This window comes from Diuraphis noxia, unplaced genomic scaffold, assembly GCF_037042655.1.
Source record: "Diuraphis noxia isolate RWA-SAM2 unplaced genomic scaffold, SU_Dnox_SAM2 contig0004, whole genome shotgun sequence".
NCBI classification, from domain to species: domain Eukaryota; kingdom Metazoa; phylum Arthropoda; class Insecta; order Hemiptera; family Aphididae; genus Diuraphis; species Diuraphis noxia.
The window spans coordinates 71,839,847-71,865,923 of NW_028301714.1; the positions used below are offsets into that span (position 1 = coordinate 71,839,847).

The window sequence follows — 26,077 nt, forward strand, 5'->3', positions numbered from 1 at the left end:
AGAATAGCGGCAACAATACACATTCATCTGGCCTGGACTTTGGCTTTTTAATCCTGACTTCTAAGATTCAAGTAGTGGAAGAACAAAAAATACAAAAAGGTATCTAATCAAAATTAAGTCATTTCAAGAAATTTTTAATATGAAATCAGTGACTTACCATAATATTAAAGTCTTATCTTATTTATTTATTTTTTAACTGTAATATTATAGGTAGGTACTCGTAATAAAAATGTAGTTTACCTTAATAGTTTAAAATAGATACCTAGGTAGGTACCTAAAAAATAGTTACTACAGTACTTATTCTACTCTTCTAAATGTAATTGATATGTACCTATATAATTGACACTTATAAGTTTATATATGTAGTATATATAGCTATAATTTTTATTTCGCAAATTATAAACAGTAGGTAATAATAATTACTGGTTAGTAGAATTATTATTGATTTCAGACTTAAGTGGTCTATTTTATTGTGCTCCATAAAAATTATTTTGATATTATTGTATCGTATATTATTATGTGAAACATAGATTATGAGTTATGTATAATTTAGGGTCATATAAAACGGTTATAAAACAATTAAGTCCTTATGGATATATGATAAAATTGACTATGACTTAACTATAGTAAATTTCTTGGTACAGTGAATATTGAATAACAAGTGGATAGGTATTAATAAATTGTTATTCAACATAACTTAAAATTAAAGTAAGTATCTATTCAGATAAAATAGTATTTTTGTTGTACCTATTGCGTCTTTTAAACACATTTCACATCTAAATTCTTTAATTGATTATTTTAATTATTTTAATAAGTAAGAGATTTTGAGTGGAAAAATGAAAAAGTGGGTAGAGTTTTCAGAACTGAGTTTTCAACAGACGATTCAGTTTGTAGATGCAATGCATTTTACACCAAAAAATATTAATAGAAACTTTAATGTGATGTATTTTATTTTGGATGTACAAAAATTTTTAAGCTGTTTGGATCATAAATTATTATTTAAAAATTAGACAAGTCAACATTTGAGGTATAAAAAAAAGTATTTAAATCTTTTTTAAATTATACAATTTGGAGAGTATAACTTGAAGATTACTTATGTGAAACTCTCAATAAATCTTATGAAAGTATTTTTTCCACATACACAAGGCAGTAGGCACTATATTATACTTAATTAAAAATAATGTGAACGTATAATATTGTTTGTTTGTTAAAATATTGTCCAAATTTGTATTTAGTTAATATAGTTCAAAATATACTTTATCTGAAAATATGTTGGGAATAAAATTTAAGTTTAAACATTAATATTACTTTCTTAAAATTTAGTAGATAAAAACCTATCTTATATCATCTGATTTAGTTTATAAGATGCACTGCACTACAAATTATCATGTAAAATGTAAAGATTATTTTTTTTGTAACAATGCTATTATTATTACTAATATAATAATAAATATATTATTACTTAGAATTCTAAAACTCCTGAGTGCATAAGTATTTAATTTTATTCTATGTCCCATTTCAACAATTATGTAAAATTGGTTTCCAAATAAAAATCTATTATAAGGACTATTTACTATACTTAACAATTTAAAAATAAACATTCAGTATTTATTCAACAATATATTGTACTTTAATTCCAACATAACAAAAATATAATATGTGCGCTTAAGTATTTAAAAAAAAGTTTTATAATAACAAAGCAAACATGATTCATAAACATAAAAATAGTAGCACAAATAACTTTTATAAAAACTAAAATTCTTTGTTTTTACTAGTTATAATTATACTACCTTATTACGTATATCACTGTCAATATATTTTATAAAAATCATTGACTAGCAATCAGAACATTAAATATATTTGTTTTATAAAAAAAGTTGTGTAAAAATATGAGATTCGTTTAAACTAACAATATTTGTATAAATATAAGTATATCAATAATAAATACCTAATTAGTTTATAAATATTTGATAAAAATGTAATAAAAAAGTAATTTAGGTATCTAATTAAGAAATTTTACTTTCTTATAGCATTTAATAAAATATAATCATAAAATTAAACTGTGATATCTAACAATTATTTACAATATAACAAACGTAAACATTTTAAAAGAGACACCATATGTACCAATATTGTATGCAAACTAATAAACCTTAGTCTACATGCTTATGTAAAGTTAAAACAATTAGAATAATTTTTAATTATGTTTCTATAATTTGATTTGGTATTAATATCACAATTTAGTAGGCATATTTTATAGCAATATATATACATGTATTTTGATCTTATATACTATACTAAATATACTCAGACTCCAATCAACGATAGGCGAGGTTTAAATTATCATCCACCACTAATGATACACCAGCTAGATCCCAAACTGCAGTAAGATGGAATGCCATATTACTCAATACGACTAAATACTCAAAGAGAGCAAAAAATGTATATACTGAAATCGTATACAAAGAATTAAGTAAATATTATATATATGTGTGTGTGTGTGTGTTTGTGTGTGTGTGTGTGTGTGTGTGTACATAGAAAATTGATTTTAATTATGTACAAACCGCCAGATTCACAGTAAGCATTATGTCGTAAAAAGCAATAGCCAGCAATTGCAAAACTAGTCATATTGAATACTGTAAAATATATTTTGTATTTTAATGACCGTATTTCTAATTTTGTCATAACTGTTTTGGTAATACGTCCTCTTTTCAATAATATAGAAGAAATAAGCATATTTAGTTCAGAAGCACAGATAAATGTGACAAAACTTTTTTCATGAATACCTAAAAAATAATATAAAAAGTTAATATTGAGTATTTTATACATTTTTTAACACTTAAATTTAAAAAATGTCATTTTATAATTAAAATAAAAAACTAAAAGTTATTATTCATTATGCCTAATAAACATGAAGTATAAAATTATATCTTAAATAATATTATGTTAATTATTAAATTGTATAATTTGTTCTTATCTTCTTCTTAATTCAAAAAAAAAAAATTCAAAATATCTTAAAATAAAGATTGAATTTTACTTAGTTTTTACTTAGTTAACAGATAACAAGATATACAGCCAATAATAAAGACGTTTTTATAGCCAATCCATTGGAAACTATCCATAGAATGGTATATATTATACAGGGTTTATTACTATTATAATATGACATATTAAAATATTATTTTAATATTAAGCTGTCAAAACTTCCTGAAATATCTTATATAGTTATATGTATAAAAAGTTAATTACAGTTAATATCAAAACTAATTTGACTAAAGGAATTAAGAAATATGAATATTTGGGTTTCTCATATTCCAAAAGAATATAAAACAGAAAGTAATAATTCATGTAAAAAGAAATAGCAATAACTTTAAAATTATAAATAATAGCAAACATAAAAATGTAAAATCATAAAATCATTACCATTATGAATATTCAGTAAAAACAGAAGAAAACACTACACCTAGCATAATGTTATTAATGTCTCTAAAATAATATATTACAAGTATTACAGATTCGTGTTCATTAATAATTTCTAAAAGGTCATAGGTTTTAAGACTTATCAACTATCGCACAATAAATTAAATATAATACAAAATTTAATATAATTTACATTTCAATTATTAAACCTAATATTGTATTTCGATACGTCTAATCTTGGATTTAAAAGAAAATAACTCATTTATCAAACATTATAATACATACTGTAATAATCCGATGAAGTAAATATTGATAATACAACTAGTGAGCATACTTCAACAGTGGTTAAAAATCTTAATAATACCACACACCAATGTAATGATGGCTTAATTATATTAGTGTAGTATTGATAATATATAGCAACCACAATGAGTCTTACTGGACTATGAGCAATTATAACTAAAGTCCAAATAAACCGTTGTACTGGATAGTTTCCCACAGCAGTTGATATTGTTGGCAAGTAATTTTTAACCTAAACATTTTAAAATAAACATGTTAACTAAGAATATATTGTACTTATAAATCTCAAAAAACATACTCGATAACCACAATGTGTTGATGTAGCATCTTCCAATTTGAAAAATATAGTCCACAAAACACAAAACACAAAGGTAACCAATACACTAAGTAAAGTAACTATGGCCAGCCAATATACTTTGATTTGAAATATATACCGCTTATCTGGTTTATCTGGACATGATACTGAATAATTTTGAATCATACTTGAAATTCGTCGTAAATCATTCATACTAGAAAAGTAGGAAATAAAGTTATAAAAAGTATTACTAAAAACATAATATCATATAGGAATCAGAACTCTTTTTAAATATTATTATAGAAACTGGTTGTTTTTCTTTCAAGACGTTGGTATTGAACAACAGTTCATGGCAACAGTTATGCCTATTTAATATTTACAAAAAAAAATGTCTTTTTAAAGTACATAGGTACATAATAACAGGCAAAAAATAGAATATTATGGTACCTATATTATATATTTATGGAATACATGAAAATCCTATTTTTTAAACAGTAGATAGGTGATGTGTACAGTACTACATTGTTTAAGAACTTTATTTGTGAAATAACATAATATAAGAACCAAAAATAAAAATGTTGTACTCCATCAAGAAGCTAATACATAAAATAGGAAAAAACAATTTGAAAAAGATGCACCCATTTTAAACATATTAAAAGTAATTAAATCAATAATTCTGCTGGACATAATTTTTATTTAAGTAAAAAGTGTGGTTATTTGAATAAGTATAACTTTAGTATATTTATAGTATTTTATTAAAGACTAATTCTTTGATTATAAAATATACATAAACTTAAAAAATAAATAAAATATAATAATTATAGTTAACAAAAAAAACATAAATGTTTAGTTAATTGCGGATAGTTAAATTTATATAAATTATTTTATAATTTATAGTTCAGTAACATGATAGCGTAGGTACGCATAATAAACAGTTTTAAACATTTCTATTGAAAAAAAAAAAAAACAATTAATTATTGGCGGATAGGTAACTTACTCATGTCAATGATAAATCTATTATACTTAAATTTAATTAAATGAACTACGCGATGTTTAGAACGGTTAGTGAATTTCAAGTATTTCAACATTTCAGTTTTTATAGACAACTGAATAATTTAAGCGACGAACAGTATCAATAAGGAACACACAATAAAATCAATTTACGACAATAAAAATATAAAAAATTTAAAGGACTATAGTGTAGGTAGGAGCATAGCGTATTATTAAACTATTATATTGTCATTATTATTATCATTTTTTTTAACGGATCAGCTTTTATTATTTTTATTATTATGTCATTGATAGTGAACAGTGCTACCATAAGAGCAACCGAAAATATTTGATTATAAATCTTGAAAAATCGTGAATGTTGAATTTCCCGATTATCCATAATCAATTAGCTATTCAAATAAAATTATTATCTATATAAATTTAAAAATGTGTATTATTTAGAATAAATCAGAGTATCAGAATGTGTAAAAACTTAAGACATTGTTGAATCTCGAATAGATAGGTGCACCTAATCCCAATAATACTCAAATGTTTTTATAATACAGGATGGATAGTTACTATAAAAAAATAGTTTATCATAAAATTATACTGAAAAGTTTTCAAGTTTTAAGGCTATAAATTATTACAAGACGTGTCAAGTGTATAAAATAGTAGGTTATGAGTTATAACTTATAAATCATAATCACAAACTTCAATAGGTGTATGTTATAATGGTTACAACTTATAGACACTTTAAGGCGGGTTTCCACTACACACGTTCGCGCAAATCCTTTTCTGTGATTGATTGGTTGGGTTAGGTTACCACGTGAATAACCACTTTACCATGTTGTTGGACATTTTAAGTGTACACAGCACACGCGCATTGTGGAAACCCGCCTTTACAGTCTTGGTATGGCCTTCGTAATTTCGCATAACCTATATACATGCCTACCCGCTACTATACTGTAACAAACATAATTTTATTTCAATCATTCTTCGAAAAACTGCAAACTATCCTGATGGCTGACGCAATAAAATTATATGACAAATTTATTTGACCTAATATCAGAAATACTCAAATACGTTTCTTACACAGTCAATAAATTTATATATTGGCATATTAATATATATTTTATATTAGTGTTTACTGTTTAGTGTTAATATTAAATCGATGACATATAATATAAGTAGCAAAACGAAACATTTCAATTATAATGACAAACATTATTTTCAGTAATTTAAAGTCAAATGTCAATCACGACACACGAGTAATCGAATACTCATTGTATTAATAATATACGCACTACGCAATATGCCAATTATTATTGTGAATAGCAAATAAAATTTATGATATTACTGAGCAGATTATTGCTTCAAGATAGTATTTTAATTTATAACTAATAAATAATAGTAATTCTTGCTTAAGTAATAATAGCTTTATAGTATCATTATCGTATATTCTTATAGGTTTAACTATATAGCATTTACACGTATACAGTATACTACAGTAATAAGTTTTAGGTGTACTAGACTTAGATACTTGTTGAGTGTAATTTAGAAGAAAAAAATTATTCTTAGTTTGTCTTTTGTATTATCTACTATAATTTAATATAAGTGCTAAATAAAATTATGAAATTCGTGTCTTTCGATAACTCAAAAGCCACAAATTATTGGTTTTTATAACTATATTGACATGATATTATTTTTTACATTTTTAGCAACAATTGATGTAAAGTATAAATAGCAGCATAACATCAAAAAATGGAGACCGATTAAGCCCATACGGAAAACCACTATAGTTTTGCCGTTCTCGCCACTTCCGTCGTGTTAAGTTATCCGACAACAACTATACAATAATGCATCATTTAATCAATGAGCATATTAATTAAATAATAAAAATTATCTGTGTAGATATTATTTTACAGCCTACAGTTGGGTAAAACTAAATAATTCAGTATTATATTTAATTTAATTCAGTATATTAAGTCTTCAAATTATAAATGATAAATTACTATATAGATTTTAATATTATACCTACTCCAAATACCTATAATATTTTGTAACATTCATAAAAATGATAAACAATATTTACGATGCTATAATAATTATAGCATTGAGATATGATCGTAAAGTTTCGACACTTATAGATAATAGATGATCAGATTCTTCGGTAGTGGCACCCCGGGCACGTACGATATACCTATCGTTTAGCGAAGCATACTAGCGTATACGAAAACAAATAAGATGGTAAAGAAATAATAATTAATAATATTAATAAAGCTCAATTATAATATGGATATAAGTTAAGCAAGTGACCGTGTAGCACAAACTTCAATTTTTTCTGGACTTTTACGATCATACCAAGTTGTTTATAATTATTTATGTCATGATTCATGAATTGATTTCAGATTCACTACTCAAATTATTCCTTATTTTGTCAGACGAGTGACAACATATTATATGGACACTGCCACAATGGGTCAATAGGTCAAAATAAAATGAAATCTATTCAGAATGGAACAAAACTAAAATCGTGTGTCCAGTGTGTCCCGTTTGGCTTTAGAATATTATGTACCTATGTGGTGGTATATTGTATGTAAAGATCAATTTCAATATGTGTATATTAGGCACCAACTGTTTGAATAATCAAGGCTCAATGGACAGGATAACACTATTTGCAAGTTGCAACACCGGATCCTAATAAAGTTGGCTAGTCAGCGAGTGATTTTCATGAATTTTGGCCATTTTTTTTTTAAATTGTCATTCAAGTCAAAATCATAGCCTACATATGGTCATATTTTTGTAATAACAACTATTATCCTTAGTCCACAAAGTTACTTAACTCCAAAACTAGGCACTCCTTTAAATTTAAATTTATACTCTATATCCAGCGAGAGAACATGCCAATTCTCCGCAACCCCCTGTGTCACCCAGTCGCCCTCACTATGCTTTTAAAATCAGTTTATGGTTGGATGTCGAGTGGAGATGTGCAAAAAACCGGCCAAACCTCAATGGCTTCATCTATATGACTATATGTTAAACAAAAACCAAATATTCTAAAACATTGTTTCATAAATATTTTTAAAATGTAGGTTATAGAAATATAGAATATAGGTATTTATAGGTAAAAATTACTATAATATTAGTCACACGCCCACATGGGTGTATTTTGTATTCTTATTAAAAATAACACATCAATAATTGGACAAAATTATTATAATTATAGAGTACAAATAGTATGATGTATATACTGTATAGGCGTATAGCGTCTACATTATATAGCCATCACCTCAAAGTTTTAAACAAGAATAATACGCGAAGCAACAAAAAAATAAAAATATATAAGCCATAATTTACGTAATAATATATTATATTTTGTTATTTAAAAATACTATTACAACTTACTTTGATATTAAAAATGCTTTCAAATAGGACACCAAGAAATCGAATCTTCTACTATAATATTAATTTTGTTAAAGAAAATGTACAACGTAAATTTGTCTTAAATAAAGACATCGTTTAAATTTTTATCAATGTATATTGATTAATTGATTTAGATGTATATATAATTATATATATAATAATATAACCATTATGCATACTTAAATTATAATTTACAAGATATATAAAGTATATTTATCAATTTTCAAATATAATGTATCTAATTGGCTTATTAGATTAGACTAATTTTAAGATGGTATTAAAATTACTATTTTAAATGTTATATATCTAACTACACTTAATTTCTATTTATTTATGATATAATTTACGATTATATTAGGACACATGAAAATATTTCTAGGTTAAGTTTCTATATATAATGGCTTCTATAATCTATGTAAAAATTAATTATTGTTATATCTTATTTTATTTTATAAATTAATATGTAGTGAACGTATAATAGTTAGTACCCACTCGTTATGTTCCTCCATCTCCATGAAAATGTTGTTGTTAGACTATTCAATATCAACTGGTTTCTTACAAATCGAAGTTTGATATTTACATTTATCTAAAAACATAAAGGATAATAACTTACTATATAATGTCTTAATAATTAAAATAACTTCAAAACTAATATTAGTTTTTCTGAATATATCACTTCATAATGTTTTTTTCATAATTTTACAATGTAATGAAACTAATTTATCATGGTTAAAATATTTAATTATTATGGATACAATAAGGTAGCTACATACCTAATAGAAATTTAAGCTACTGTAGGTACCATTCTCCAGTTTTTTATACATACCTACAAAATTAGAAGAACTGATTAGATTGCTTGTTCAACAGTTAGTAATGTAATTTAATATGTTGTATAATACTGATAAAATAGTTTAAAAAATAAAATAAAACACAAGTGCGAATTATATTTTAAAAAAAAATAATAATCAAACGTAAAATACGTTATTATATCATGAATAATAATAAATAATAATAATAATACCTACAAATATAATTTATCTATTATAATAGACAGCGTGTAACAGAATACCTATTAAGAACCTATAATAATAACTACATATATTGGCTATATTAGAGTTTAATAATGGTAAGGATTGAATATCAGGCATTGTCAGCAAACACATTTATTATTGTGTAAAATTATAATCACATTTTTAACTTAAGTATATCCGTATCGACGTACAAACCTATCTTTGAAATATTTATTCTTTTGTATCACGGATTTATGTATCTTGAGAATTCTTTAGTATAATGTAGGCACTGCAGAAAAAACATAGCAATACGGGTTGATAATTAGTAATTACTAATTTTAATGATTAGGTACCAAGTAATATCAAGAATTAAGTATTTAACTGTATTCACATCACATCCATGATGAAAATAAATGAATGAATAAGTACCTAGTAAGTACTTTCTTCCTCTAAGTAAAATATTATAAAAATTCCTCTCCAGAATGTTATAAATAAATGGACATTTTCTCATATTTAAAATAAATTTAATCGTTTTTAGTCTATGACTCTATGTTAACAACTTGAAATATAAATTGAGCCACACATTTATATTTGATTTATCTGTTAGGTCTATAGGCCAATAGCAGGTACATACATTTTTGTTGAGGCAAAAATATATAGCTAGGTCTAAATGCAGCACAATAGCGAATATATGTTGGAGGAGTGAAATATATTATAAATCTTGGTAAGAACATTATTAAATTTTATAAAAATTAAAATATCCTAAAAGAAACGGAGAGAAATGTTTTATGTTCTTAGCTTAAAATTTTATAATAAGTGAATTTACTCTAATATTAAAAATAATAACATAGATCGAGGTGGTCCTGCTAAACATAAATTTGATGTGTTGCGTCATATATCGGGTCAGAAAGAGAGAGAAGATCATGGTGCACTAGCTGATATCTTCTTACTAACCCACCCATCATAATAATATTTATATAATAGTAGGGTTATTATTATTACCTATTATTTTAAATAACAAATTACCGGACATTTTCATATTATATTCTTATGCCTTTAACTTATATATAGCATACCTATAATTGGTCTAACGAAAAATTATAACAAATTAATAATAAATATAATATAATACACACTAGCTATTACCTAATTAATACTATAATACTTAATAAAAATGAATAAGAGCGCAAATGTTAAGAGGAATCAAGTTAATGGCGACTAAATACGAACTAATTTGATTTAATATAGTTAACTTCTAAGTTCTAACTATGTAAGGCATATTAAAAGTATAATACGTTCATTATTACAGTCCATGTGCACAGGTTACATAGGTACAAGGTTATTGCCTTATCATTTAACCTAGGTGTAACCTCTAGTATATGAAATATAATAATGATAAATTTACTAATAGGAAAAAACAGGTTAAAAAAATAAGTCAAATGAAAGATAGATACCTCATAAGTAATACATAAGATATATTTTGAACGTTTTAAATTACAATTAAAAATGCTCAAGACATACAGAAAAATTGAAATATGGTAAAAAAACATAACGTTCTTATTTTTAACTTATAATAATAATCATAGTTTAATAACAGGTCGATTCACTGTAATATTATAAAGCCGCGCGTTATCACCTTGGTGTGTCCACACCAAATAATTTTTGATTTTTTTTAAAATAAATCAAGGTATTAACCGATTTTTGCAAAAATCATGAAATTGAGTTTTTAAGCCCTACATAGCTGCTAATTACTATAGGTATGTGGGCCGTAAGAATAATATAGGAATGTAATATTATTAATTATTAATTATTCTGTGTCTATATTTAGTGTTTTTTTCTACGTATATTTTATCAGATTTCATTAGGTATCTCATCTGATTACAATAAAATGTTTTAATACGTACTCAATATCAATTAATTCCTAAATTGATTTAAAATTTAACAATTACCTGTACAAAAGATAAAATTGGCACCTAGGTGGCTACTTAGCTTAAAAATATTCATTTTAGTAAAAAATGTATTTTACGAGGATATCTATAACAATATTTATTTTTACAAACTTATCATATCATATACATTAAATTAATTTGGTATGGACCTCCTAAAGGATTAAATTTAGTGTTGGGAAAGTTACTTTTGAAAGTATCAAGGTATCTAAAATTCTAAAATAATTTAAATTAGGTAGTTCACTATAGAAATTATAATGACATTTCTTAATTGCACAATATATTATACTTAAAAATCAATTTTTCCCGTATCATATGATAAATTGTAGCTTATCCCAGCAAAATTGACAAACATGAAACAAAACTACGAAACAACTAACAAACATTATTATTGCTCACAAATGACGTATATAAGTAGAATACATATTACACACCATTACTCAACATTGTATATTTATGTATAATGTATATCTATTACAATTTATAATAATCTATCACTCGTCACCAGTCACCACTGCTGCTGTACATTAAACGACACTCATTACAGCTGAAAAGGTAAACCGTAATAATAACGTATTGTCGAGAAATATTTATGGAGAACAAAGTTAATGTATATACCTACTGAAGAACACAATATCAATATAATAGTTTTGGGTAGATATATATTTGTATGTTTTGAACACCTTTTTTACAAGATTTCATCAGTTTAAGCAGGCATTTCCACATGTTTCACCGTGTAACTCACGATCATAGAATTTTATTAAAAATGTGATTACTTGCCATCAATTTAATACTTACACATGAACTGGCTACACTGAATTTTTTAGTCAGTCGTAAAAAAATTTACTCATATTTTTTCTTACAAAATCAATTTTTTTATAGTAACAATTTTCAATGTCATTAAAAAACACGGACTTTCAAAAAACTACCAAATATTTGTCTTCATTATTAGTTTCTTTGGTGCTAAATAAACAATTTCCCGCATATTCAGAATATACTTCGTTTACGCCAAGATTATAAATACTAATTTAATTTATCTCCATCAGCTATATCTCAAAACAAATTTTCATTGTCTGGATTTCCTTCATATATAATATTGGTACAGAGGAACAAAAGATGCCATAAAATGTTTTTCCTGTGAACTTGTTTGGATTGGTGATTGGAAAAAAGACGATGCACCATGGATTGAGCACTCAAGGCATAATTCAAAATTTATGTATGTACCTATTTTACTGTACCTATATTATTATCGAAAGGAAATCTTTTTGTAGAACATTTAATAGCCAAATGTAGGAGGACTAAATGTAATTACGAAACTGAATCGTATAATATGATATCACTATCGATAGTTGTATAGGGCTAGAAAACATAATTTTCAGAATCAGTTAAAAATCTTAATTATATCAGAAAAAAAAAACAGTTAGGATATTTATTTTGTTCGTCAGGTATAATCTCAGTGCAATACATACATTTGGAAAAACTTCAATAAGTTGTCGTTCATATAGAAGTTTTGCTATAGCACCACAATTGTCAATACTCAATATCTGAAGAAACTGTTTTGATATAATATAATAAAAATGTGATATTTCTGTTTTCAAGTTATCATCGAGATAATTATAGTAAAACTGAATACAGTTATTTAATGAATCAATGTCTGGGTCATAATTAGTTTTAAAGTTAACTAAAAATTTGAATTGATGAGAAAGAAGAAGATTGTAAGAACTCAATCGTCTGTCAAGTTTTTTTTGGGGGCCCCTTTTTTTGGAGGGCCGTGTGCTATAGCTCGCTTATCCCCCTCCCCCTTAATCTGGCCCTGCCTATATAATATTATAAGTTACACGATAAGGTAACCTTTTATTTATGTAACCTATGCACATGGACTGTAATATGAATGCATTTTATATTTAATGTACCTTATCTAGTTAGTACTTTATAGTAGTCACCTAGCTATATTTATTATGTGGTCTAGCATGCCATGCCATATCATATTTTAACATCGCACTTATAGTTATTTAAATCCTCTATGGGTATAAGATTTTGTGAAATTCAAAAAAATATAAAATATATGATAGGTAAAAATAAAAATAAATATTAATATTATGTCAATGCGTAAAGTAAAATGTATTACATACGTACAATTGTTATGTCCCCACAAATAATGTTGATTTTGCAATTCAATAATATATTATTGCATACGATGAAAATGATTCCGTGAAGAGACGGTCTGTCTGTCAATCGACCAGATGCATAATAATAAGCATTCAGCACAGACTTATATAATTCTAATATTTTGTATAGTAACTGTAGAAGTCTGTGATAATAAGTAATAACTACAGTGATATAGTCATATTATAATAGATAAGAAAAGCACAATCATAGGACCGATAACTTTATCTGTGGTAATATTAAAGAATACAGAAGTGGTGATTTGTAAAATTTGTCAATTTCTGTGTGTGTTCATTTCAGTGGCGTACGCAAGATTTTTCAATGGGGGGAGGGGGGGGCTTGAAAATTAATTACTATTTTATTTTTATTTTGTCCATTCTAATAATTACAGACGATTAGGTTTGTGCAACTTCAACTTCTTAACTTTTCTAGTAGAAAAAATGCTTTAATCATAAACCTCGATAGGGGTTTTTGGAAGTAAATTGGATTTAGTTTGAAATTTGAGAGGTCAAAATTGAAAATTCTCAGTATTCATGAGATTTACTTATTTAAACAGCCAAAAAATATAAAAATTTTTATTTTTTAAATAGAACATAAAAAAAGAATTATTATTGAAGTAGTGTCACTGGATGCCCTCTTCTTTCACGCCCCCAAGCCTTGTAAACATTTTTCTAAAATTAACTAATTGTATTAATTGTATACAGATTGTAAATATTTCTAATATAAAAAAAAAATTCTATGGTTACAACTCGTCCGGCCCTAAATTTTCCCCTGGTAAAGGAACACATAAATGGTCAAATATGAAATTTATTTGCGAGACTATTGTAATTATTCAATTATTATAACTTATTTATTATTATTACTTGTTAGTAAACAGTAAATTTAAAATACCTAAATAGTTAATAAAAATAGCAAGTAAATTAAAATAATAATATACTGCAAATATTTTTTATGATACACAATAAAATATTGTACACATTATTTTGCTAAAGTGGTAACAATGTAGGATTCTACATTATCACCGCAATTTATATTATGAAAATAATCTGTGATACCACTTCACCACCGCAGAACCATAGAGTAATAAATGGCGGCTGAAAATATTGTATGAGTCTTAGATTAGGTATATTTAAATTAGGTTTTATAACTATATATCAAACTATTATTAATTAAATTGTAAATTTTTATTTATTAGAATTAATATTATATACCTATAAAAATGCATATATAATATATCCAGGAATAAGCGAAATCCTTAAAAATGAATATCCTAATATTAAATTATTGATACTTCACTATGTTAAAGAATGTTTCAAAACTTTTTTAGTAGGTATACGGTTAAATATTGATGATGTAATTATCAATTTATGTATATGGTGAAGTATAAAATAATCAAAAAATTAAATATGTGCTCAATATAATATACAATATAAAATATAGGCTAATAAACCTTTGTATTTGAAGCCTTTAATTAATAAAAAAAATATATATATAAAATAATTATAAATTTCCAATTATTATTGTGTATACATTTTATTATATTTATAGATAGTTTATTAGATGTGTATAACTTAACTTTTTACATAAATGTATAAATGTAGTCATATGCGAACATAAACTAGTTGTCTTTGAAAAGTACATTTTTTCAAAAGTTAAGTCAAATAATTAGTTTCTTATATATATGATCTAAGGTATGAGTACCAATAGTCACCTATATAAGTACGCTTTTTGTTGTGCAATCACGCACGTAATGTATTTAGGTATTGTGTCCAATATGTTCACATCGGGGTTTAGACAATTTCACTCAACAAACAGCAACGGTTTAAAGAATTTATATTACATAATATATCATGATATGGTATACATGGGAATTTACAATTTGGATTAGAACCGAAAGATATGTTTATTTATTAATGAATAATTAATATACGAACAAAAGGCAAATAGTATATAATACACATTATGCAGATAAAACAAGTAATGATTCATGTTAAAAAAAATTCAAATCTGACAAATTAAATTATTCTAATTTTTTAATGTAACTTTTCAACTAATCGTTATCAGTACCCACATACAATATTTATAGTATAATTTTATATTCATCATTGAAATCAAATATCTCTTGATTTCATGCTAGGCGTGTTTACTGCAGCAAGTTTAGTTAGGTAGCTGTTTTTATTTCCTTTTACAGGATATTATATTTAGATGTAAGTAAACACTGTAATATGCTGACGTGCTTTTCACAACCGAAGAAAAACGGTGGTATTACAGACATGACGTACTAACTGCCCATGGTTTAATATAATTACGACACGTCTTCGTAACAATAAATTATTAGGTATTAATATTTTATTGTACATAAATAATATACGCGTATGCAATAGTATCATATTGTTCTTTATAACGACCATGGACTTGTAATATTTTAAGTCTAAGATAACGACAGCCTGGACGACAGCAGCTGGATGAACGCTAAACATTTGTAATATTATGCGATATTATTGTATACTGCGTTCGTTCGGCGCGCGTTAGTAGGTAATAATATAAAATAAATAATAATTATTATTTCCACGAAATAGTCGTCTTTAAAGCCATATAAAATGGAAGGACGGTGTCGTCATGCGTATGTGGTTTTATTTTTATTGTTATGTCGCCCTGTACGGTGACGTTTCCGCCGCAAAACGGACGACACGTTTTACGAAAGCAATTTCCGCATTTCGATCGCGCCGGTATGAATCTATACATTTATGTACAGGTATATATATTATTGTTTGATGAGCTGTTGGTCATTTTCGACCGACGAAAAATAACGCACCGTTAACGACCGCGCCTATACAGCCGACCAGCAAACGGATAATCATCACTGCAATATTTATCGTTTTCTTATACAATATAAAATAAGGGCGGCTGCAAAGGAGAAAAAAAGTGAAACGCCTGTAACCGGCCCGTGTATACCTTTCGCTGGTTCGTAATTTACTACGATAACGGTACTCGTGAATGTACACTCGGCCACTCGGGAGACGTTTTTGAAAATCGAACGTCGTCCGCGATGATGCATTATCGGCATTCCGGAAACTCCGGATGCGGAAACAACCGCGGTGCTATTGCAGCAGCGGTGTAGGTACTGCAGATGGCCCTTTCCGCGAGTGTAACAACCCCGAAATTCGTTTAAAAAATAAAAATATTTCAACACTAAACGCGTTCCTCCTTACACCACCCGCACCAACGTCAATCGCGCGCATGTATTGTACAATATTATATATAATAATATGTTATAACGGTACCCACACGCGTGGTGTTATACGGCCGTGAGATAGTTATCGACCCGTCGCGGACGAATCCCTGCAGCAAACACTACGTCCCTCGCTCGTATGGAGTGTATAGGTACCTGGTAACTTAAAAACTGCATATAAGACGCGATGTAGATAAACAAATAATATAAACTACAAACTATGAGAACAATTTCGAATGATTATCAAATTGAATACCAAAGTACGCCAAGTAAGTCAAGAGAGACACCTCCCGACATGTCGTAGTTAGCATACTTTAAGAAAGCACAGTACGCCGTGTACGCGAAGTATGCCAAGCGAGAATTTTAGTGGAATAGTGTACTATGCCAATGGAGTAAGCCAAGTGCGCGCGTACATAGGGCGTAGTTTAATTAGCAGAATAGCGCTCCTGTTCGCCACCACCTGTTGTATGGTGCAACAATAATGTACCTGTTGATCATCACGCCGACGTGTGTATAATATTATATTATATTACCATGTGGCAAACAATATTTATTATAGTAATGCACATATATATGCCTATATATACTACCTAGCTGTACCTATACATATAGGAAAAGTAAAAAAAAAGCGAAGACCGCAACACCCTTGGCTTTTATAATAAACATGGGATGTGTGTACAAAAGAAGAACGTACAAATAACCGTTTTCCGTTTCCCTTTCGGTATATTATATAAATGCGTCGGGCCATGGCTGCCTCGGAACCGTCGTCGTCGTCTTGGCCTTCGCTTACCGTGCTGCAGGTGCGTGTGTGCGGTATAATATAACGAGGACAACCACGCCGACCCGGGTTAGGAACCTATCCGCTATATTTATTTATGTATATATTTTTTTTTCGGGGGTTTCAAACTGTTATATTATTATTATTGTTTTTACGCGAGGACGTAGGTACATGGGAACAAAATATGATTATAATATATATACGGCAGTTGTATATACTGACATACTGCACTCAACGGAACTCGTGTTCTTCCATAGTTATATAGGTACGCAGTGGCGGCGCTAGGCGTGGGAGGTGTGGGCCATTGCCCACGGCCTCACACCTCAAAGGGCCTCGCGTTCCATAGGGCTTTATAATTAACCATAGAGAAATATGACAGAAGTTAAAAAAATTTTTAAAAGAGCCTCTTTAAGTCCACTTCGCCCACATGTAACTTTTACCTCGCCACGCCACTGTAGGTACGTATGTATATATATATTTATTACGTATGTATTGTATATTAAACATACAGTTAGGTGTATACTTACCCGTCGACGAGCACAGATTTCTATTATACATATTATACCTATACTATATATACAATGACACTGTATTATATTACACAAATGCAGCCAATGTACGTGTGCGCCGTGCACAGACCCACGTCTGCGGTCGCGACGATATGATTATAAACTATATAATATACCGAACCGTTTGACTTTTTTGTTCTTGTTCGTCTAAAAGGGACTTGGAAAGAAACAAAAAACGATTGATGAACTTTGTCTCATTACCGCAGTCATTATAATACGTAGGTCTAATTCATGTCCTCGGAATATACACATATGGCATATTATTTAAGATGAGTACAACCGTCAAGATAATTCCTTTAAAGGTTAACATTCATTTCTTCGAGATCTATTAAGAGTACGTAACAGTGCAGATATTAATTGTTGTCTCCGTCTTACCAGTGCGTAATATAACAAATTTACGCTCAGCAGAACACTTGTATAGGTAGTTCCTTTAGTTTAAAAATTACAGTGAATCGACCTATTATGAAACTTGATGGTAAGAACATTATGTGTTTGTACGTTGGTTTTTTACGATAATTCAATTTTTAAGTGAGTTATCGTAAAAAACCAACGTACAAACACAGATAATGTTCTTATCATCAAGTTTTTCAAATACCACTGTTACGTACTCTTAACGGTTTGAGGAATATTTTATATATACCAATATACCTATATAATATTTTGAATTCAGTACAAAACAACATTTTCGAAATAAAATTATTTTATTATTATTATGTGTTACTATATTATAATACTCGTATTATCATTGTCAAATCATTTAACGCGCTTGCAGCTGTTTTCACTTATTACTTCAGCAAATACGTAGTTTATAATCATTGGTTTGAAATGAAAATCTTGTCTTTTCGGTGGACCTAAGACGAAGCGGACTATAATTAGTATAATATATAACAGCCATGAGCCAGGCGACTTTGGCCACCATCGTGGCGATAACTGTCATTCTGACGTCATAAGCATCAACATGTGTCAGGAGCATATTGACTCATACGGCCACGCATCAGACGGATTACCAATCGAATTATCACCAAGCGGCGACGGTACCGAGCGACTCGCAGAGGGGTGGTATAGTCGTGCTACCAAGGTATACGACAACGGTGCACCGTGTATCTGTAATGTATTATCCTGGAGTACCTCTGTTTAACACGGTGTACTATGGTGCCCGCATGGTCAACCTGGTGGTGCATCACTCAATGTATAACCTGGTTCACCATAGTTTTGTACCCGGTATACAATGGTGTACACGATTGCCTCACTCCTTATGGATAGCGATCAGGTACCGCTCGGCGGAAAGACGTTTTTAACGAACTGCCAACCGAATTATCACCAATCGGCGACGGTACTGATCGACTCGCAGAAGGGCGGTATAATCGAGCTTCCTAGATATTATACACTAAGGACGGTACATCGCGCGGCGTATCCTGGTTACCTCTGTTTAACACGGTGTACTTTGGTGCCCGCATGGTTAACCTGGTAGTGCTCCACGCAATGTGTAACCTGGTTCGCCGTAGTTTTGTACCCGGTATACAATGGTGTACACGATTGCCTCGCACCTAGTGGATAGCGATCAGATACCGCTCGGTGGAGAGACGTTTTTAACGAACTACAGCCAACCGAATTATCACCAATCGGCGACGGTATTGATCGATTCGCAAAAGGGCGGTATAATCGTTTTACCAAGATATACATGAAGACGATGCACCGCGTGGTATATCTTGGTTACCTCTGTTTAACACGGTGTACTTTGGCGCCCGCATGGTTAACCTGGTAGTGCTCCACGCAATGTATAACCTGGTTCACCATAGTTTTGTACCCGGCTTACAATGGTGTACACGGCTGCCTCACACCCAGTGGACAGCGGTCGGATACCGCTCGTTGGAAAGCCGGTACGATGCGTCGTTGCATGCGGGTCATAGACTCTAAACTACAGTTGATGGTTGACGTGGTCAGAATACCAGGTTTCGTCATTAATTTTTGTCCGTGATGGTGGCCAAAGTGGCCGAACTAATGTCTAGTGATAATAATATTCAGCTTCGTCTTACCTGTTACGCAGCGATCTCCACACACTTAAGTTCAATTTCTGATTATAGGTTTTACTGAAGGACACAGAAGACAACACGGCTCTGGACTTCCGCTGACCCTCAATATCTTTGAATATCTGTTTGATAATAGATGACAGGTTCGTAACCTATATCTATAATATTAAAAAATAATAAAATAAAATCAAAGAAAAATTATCAACATTTACTTTTATGGATTTCGAAATGCAAATTTTTATTTTTCATTTATTTATTCTTCAAGAAGATAATGGGCCCCGCTGAACATATGTTCGTGTTAGAATGTATGTTGTGTTTATATTATAGGTATTTAATGTAGATTTGTTGTTGTTAGAAGTATGTTATGTTTTGAACGCGGAAAAGAAAGTAAAGTAAATACGCATAGAAAACACTGTCTCTCCTCCGTCAAAATGTTAACCCTAGTTGTGCCACTGGTTTTAACACTGTTTATAGTGGTTTGATCACGATTAAAAGTATAGATATCTATCATAATATTAATCAAACCAATTCAAATGTGCTTAATATAATGCAGTTTATCCGCTATTTATACAGATATTATTTAACCTAAATCAATAACGTCACATTAAAATCATATTCAATTAATATTTATACTTTTACAGTATACCCACCTAGTGTATATATGTAGATATTTAAGTAGTATTATATTTCAATGTAAGATATTGGATTATCCGTATTGTGTAGACTGCGGACAGTGCAGGAGTGTCAACTGTGCAAAGTCGGAGTAGGTAATATGAAAAAATAACACCCACTTTTGTTTTTAATTTGCTTAAGTTTCTATAGTTTCGAGCACAATACATAATGGTTGGTATATGCTTTTTTTTACACAATATACCTATTTTATGTACTTCACCTAGCTGTCTATAGCATGTATTTAATATTTATTTAATTAGAATTACGATATTATAAAATTAGAATTTTGTAAAATAATTTTACAAATTGATGAAATTTTTGTTCAAAATAATCGATTTTAAAACCGTTGAATTATTCGTATGATAATATTAAAAATATTGTAAATAAGTTACACGTTTTGTACATATTTAGGAAAATAAGAGTTTAAGTTTTTTTTAATTTTCTATAGAATGACCCCAAGTAACAAACTATCATTTAGTTATTGTCAAGTAAATATTTGTTTATAAACACTAAAAAATATAAATATTGATACGGATTTCTTAAAACTAACACAATTTAACAGTATAAATGTATATAGTAATTAATGAACAAAAGGTAACTTTAATACTTCCTATTTAGGAATGTAAGTTAATAAGTACGTTTTCCTATAACGACAAATAAAAAATATTAAAATTAACGATTCATTTGCTCTTAAATCTTTATAGGTGTACTATACGGGTGAACCGGAGGTTTTAAAACGGCCAACGGTCAACGGTTCACCAAAATTCAGAGCTGTTGAACTATCAAGAAAACGTAATTAAATATTTAAAAATTAAATTTGTGATATAACAGTTGTTAAGTGGTTGCTCGTAATATTAAACGTAAAATACTGATGTACTTTATTTTAAAACCGAATCTAACAAGAAGAAGAATAGAAAAATGCACTGTTTCTCAAGTATAACTAGTATAAGTAAGGTCTATCACCTATGTGATAACTGGGTGGGCAACTGACGGCCCGCGAGCCTTTTTTATCTGGCCCGGGCTACATTTTCAAATTGCATTAGGTATAGGTATACAATTTTAAACTTTATCGTCTATACTCTATAATCTATAATGTCTAGTATAGTGTATACTCTATCTTATCGATATAATAATAGTTATCTGGTATTGAACATTGTTAAATGTATAAATGTCACAATATAGTTATATAGTAGGTATATAAACATGTATTACCTATGTCCTATTTCATTATAAACAAAATAAATGCTATTTAAAATATATATTTTGAATAACCTTTTTTTTTTTTTTGCTTTCTATGCTCTGGCCCGCTATATTTTAAACTTCTAAAAATTGGCCCTATAGTAACTGTGAGTTGCCCATCCCTGACCTATAGTAAGTTTACTTACTATAAGTGATATTAGCCATTTTGGTTTGAATTTTGAAAGGCGTTTAGTCTTGTAGGTACACACATTTTAAACATAATAGGTACAATACGAACCGTTGTTCGGACGATAAATTATTTAACTAAAAGATGTTTTTGAATAAATCTGGCTAATTAAATCAGTTTTTAAGTACCTACACCTATCATTCTATAGTTCGTTTTAACTACGTCAAGTTATATTAACGCAAGTAAAATATATTTAACTACAAATATACGATACCTTTAGCATAACTGCGAGCCGCAGCCACATCTTAATATTTGACAGAATATTGACAGTGCTAAGTAATGTATCGATAGCTATTTTAAGTCGAAGAAAAAGTACAATTAATTGAAAACAATTCTTTACTTTAAACACAATATAAAAGCCAAACTTTAAACAAATTAAAAAGTGATTGAATACAATTATTATTATTAAAGAATATTCACGTTCGTAATATAACACTATAAAAAATTAAGTTTTCTATTCGAATAAATATTAATACAGTGAATAAGTACAATCGTCGACTCGTCGTCAACAATAAACAATATATTCACCATAGCTAGTATAATCATAATATTATTTATAGCCAGTAAAGTAATTAGTGTGGTATGAATATATAACACACACGTATATTTAGGTAATAGCCAACACAGTATAATATCAATATTTAAATATTATTAAATTCTTTTAATGAAATATAAAACTGGTTTATTTTTAATATTTTACGTGTGATTGAGGATTTCAGGATTTGTTTAATATAACACTATTTACTTACTTAATACAATGTAATTTAGAGCTACTGGGCTCCCACACGAGTTCTCTCAGTATAAAGTCCAATATTTTGAAAAAAAATAAAATGTATTTGGTACACCTTTTGAAATCATGGTATATGATCGTAACTTTTTGACGGTCAGATACCTGTAAATACTTTCGGTATGCACATGACCGTCATAAACCCTCGAAATTTAAATTTGTTCTTAACAATAAAAACAGAAGGTATACCATATTATTATACTTTTACTTTGTATTTCATATTATACTCAGCGCTGGGTTACCCTGCATAGTGCATGCAGTGGAAGTAGGACGTGATTGAAGTGGTAAATTTTTCACACTTTAAAAAATAAATAAATATATTTAATGTAATAGGTGATGTATATTATAATGCACACTAATGAGTGAAGGTAGATCAAGAAAAAGTATTTTATTCAATTTAAAGTAATAAAGAATAATTTAATTATTTTAATTAACAATATATTTCTGTGTGTAGGTAATTTGATTTTTTTAAAACCTTTGAAAATTGAATGGCGGCAAATGTCTTACTTGTAGGTGGAAAATAATTGCTTGAATTCACTGATTATACTACAACAATATATTATTAGTATCTACTTTATTTTGTATTTCTGTGCCTCTGTGGTATGGCCAAGATTAAGATAGTACTAGATCCAACTGATCCAAGGTGGATATATCCACCTTGACTAGATCTAAGATACTATCTTAAATCGTGGGTATGACACAATAGTCCATACACCCATTGCGGCATTGGCAAATGGGCAAATTGCTCTGTTCTAAATATGCCTTAATGGCCAATGCTTATCATTTCCTTATATTATGATCAACACAAAAAAATATGATTAATGGCAAAAAAATAATAATTTTTGACGAATGATTAAGATCATTTTTGTATTTTGTTGAATAACAAATCGAAAATCCAATGTCCCAATATTGATAACAAGGCAAAATAATGTTTCTGATAATATGAGTAAGCAACTAAGGGCTAGTATTACAATCATGGGTTATCCTCCGATCAGTGTTTAACGGACTGTAAGATGAAATAACCAGTATTACAAACTCCGGTCAACTCTGTTATTGACCGTTAGCTTCCGGTTACGCTTACTAGCCGATATCGGCTGGTTAAAAAATGTGATGTACCGTTAATGCATCTGATTGGTTGTTAAATTGTTATGTTTTTGTGATTATTTTGTTATCATTATCATTTTTAATTATTCCTCAATAGTCAATACAACAATCTAAATTTTATTGCGAACAATATTATTATTTAATTTTGTTTTCGGTTTTCGATTACACCGACTTTTTATTATATAATAGTATATGTTGTACTATTACTATTTTTACTATGGACGCACAAGACTATATGGACGTTGACGACTATTCAGACGCCGACGAAAGTGACGAAGCAATCGATGATTTTGATCATTTGGCGGAACTTGTGGCTTTCCCTAGGCGTGCTAAAATTATTCGCAAACGACCTGACCATTTTAAAGTATGGAGAGATGATGAGTTTTTGAATAGGTTTCGTTTGAACAAAGATACCGTCAAGTTTCTCCTACGTATAATAAAACCAAAAATTGAATCACAAACCAGTAGGTAAGTGTGTATTAAAATATTTTTTTGTTCAGTTATTTGATATACTATTTGTTTATTTTGGTGCTCCTCCAATTTAAAATTGATCTTTGTAATAATAGTCCATAACCTGCAAATTATGAATCAATACCAACTATTATAAGGTTTCTTATAATAATATAAATTGAATCAAACCTAAAATGTCACATCCTAATTCTCTCATCCACATCTCTAACATGTTACATCCTAATTATGCATTTAAATAAGTTTAACACTTGTGTAATAAATAAAATATTGCATTTAATAATATGTTCCTTGTATTGGATTTTTTCCAATTTTTTACTATTCTACATCTTGTTGGTATAGTACATCCAATGTGTGTTGATTGTTTTACTTGCTTGGTTGATTTTCTAAAATATTTTACCAAGAAGTTGTAGGCTGAACATTTATTTTGATAGGAAAAATGTTTACCTGGAAAATCTATTGATTTTGGACCACCTCCACACACTTTTTTAAAATTACTTGAGATAGATTTTAATGTGCTGCTTATTTTTCCAATTTGAATAGTAAATTGGTAAACATAAGCAGTAAGCACATATATACAATATACTTTTATAATCTATTTGTTTATCAATTTTTATTTTATATAAATAGTATAGTTTTTAATTGTATAAATTTATATTTTACAGAAATAATGCAGTAACACCTAGTCAAAAACTGTTGATGACGTTGAGGTATTATGCAACTGGTTCTTTCATAGCAACTTGTGCAGATTTTGCTGGAATTCATAAAACTACTGGTGGTAAAATTATAATAGAAGTGTCAAAGGCCATAGCAGCACTTAGACCGGATTTCATTCACTTTCCAACAACTGATGATGAAATACGTAAAGTTAAGCAGGATTTCTTCAATATTGCGAAATTCCCATCATGTATAGGAGCGATTGATTGTACTCATATTAAAATAAGATCCCCAGGTGGTAATGATGCAGAAATTTTTCGGAACAGGAAACAATTTTTCTCTATGAACGTACAAACTATTTGCGATTCAAAATTGATAATACAAAACATAGTTGCTAGGTGGCCAGGTAGTAGTCATGATGCGAACATATTTCGGAACTATTATTCACGTGGTCGGTAGTCTTACACTGAATAACAGACCAGTGTTTCGAAATTAAATTCATCAGTTCTTCTTCCTCAGCAAAACTAAAGTTTTTACTTTTTGATGGTTTTTTATCCATGTCGTATATTAATTACACGTTCACTAATTATAAAATTACCTATTTTATAAATTTTAACTATAAGTTAAAATTTAAAATAAAACTAGTTATGAGCTTATGACACGCAGTGATATCTGGATAACACTGATAACAGTTTAAACTTTTTTTAATGATAGTGGTGGTTAAAACAGTGGATTACCGAATCGAACTCTGACGGGGTATTGTAATACTACTTTTCTGATAACGGACCGTAAAAGACAAAACCG

The 26,077-nt window shown here is 28.6% G+C and overlaps 1 protein-coding gene and 1 long non-coding RNA gene across 6 annotated transcripts; one reads left to right on the forward strand and one right to left on the reverse strand.

Annotated features, from left to right (window-relative positions):
• Positions 1–1,600: 1,600 nt before the first annotated feature.
• Positions 1,601–13,659, reverse strand: PGAP2 (Post-GPI attachment to proteins 2). 5 transcript variants are annotated; one of them, XM_089225907.1, is made up of 7 exons: positions 13,521–13,657; positions 9,202–9,254; positions 8,921–9,014; positions 4,019–4,229; positions 3,706–3,952; positions 2,565–2,786; positions 1,601–2,449 (listed from the first exon to the last, which is right to left on the reverse strand). In XM_089225907.1, the coding sequence occupies exons 3-7, from the start codon at positions 8,941–8,943 to the stop codon at positions 2,319–2,321; spliced, it is 834 nt and encodes a 277-aa protein (XP_089082033.1). In that variant the 5' UTR covers positions 8,944–9,014; positions 9,202–9,254; positions 13,521–13,657; the 3' UTR covers positions 1,601–2,318. The 5 variants fall into 5 exon arrangements, with proteins under 5 accessions (XP_089082033.1, XP_089082034.1, XP_089082035.1 ...); XM_089225908.1 differs by having other exon boundaries at positions 13,517–13,634; XM_089225909.1 differs by lacking the exon at positions 9,202–9,254 and having other exon boundaries at positions 13,521–13,659.
• LOC149056455 (uncharacterized) lies at positions 12,242–21,916 on the forward strand. Its single transcript, XR_016191423.1, has 3 exons — positions 12,242–12,600; positions 20,214–20,302; positions 21,536–21,916. It is a non-coding gene; the product is annotated as an uncharacterized LOC149056455 (long non-coding RNA).
• Positions 21,917–26,077: the final 4,161 nt, after the last annotated feature.

What these genes read in the sequence shown, in the direction of transcription:
- PGAP2 (XM_089225909.1), bottom strand. Translation starts at nt 8,943, where the DNA reads ATGGAGATGGAGGAACATAACGA. An exon ending in CAACACATTGTGGTTATCGA is followed by an intron (nt 3,953 to 4,018) that starts GTATGTTTTTTG and finishes TAAAATGTTTAG; the next exon opens with GTTAAAAATTACTTGCCAAC. An exon ending in TGCTTACTGTGAATCTGGCG is followed by an intron (nt 2,450 to 2,564) that starts GTTTGTACATAA and finishes ATACGATTTCAG; the next exon opens with TATATACATTTTTTGCTCTC.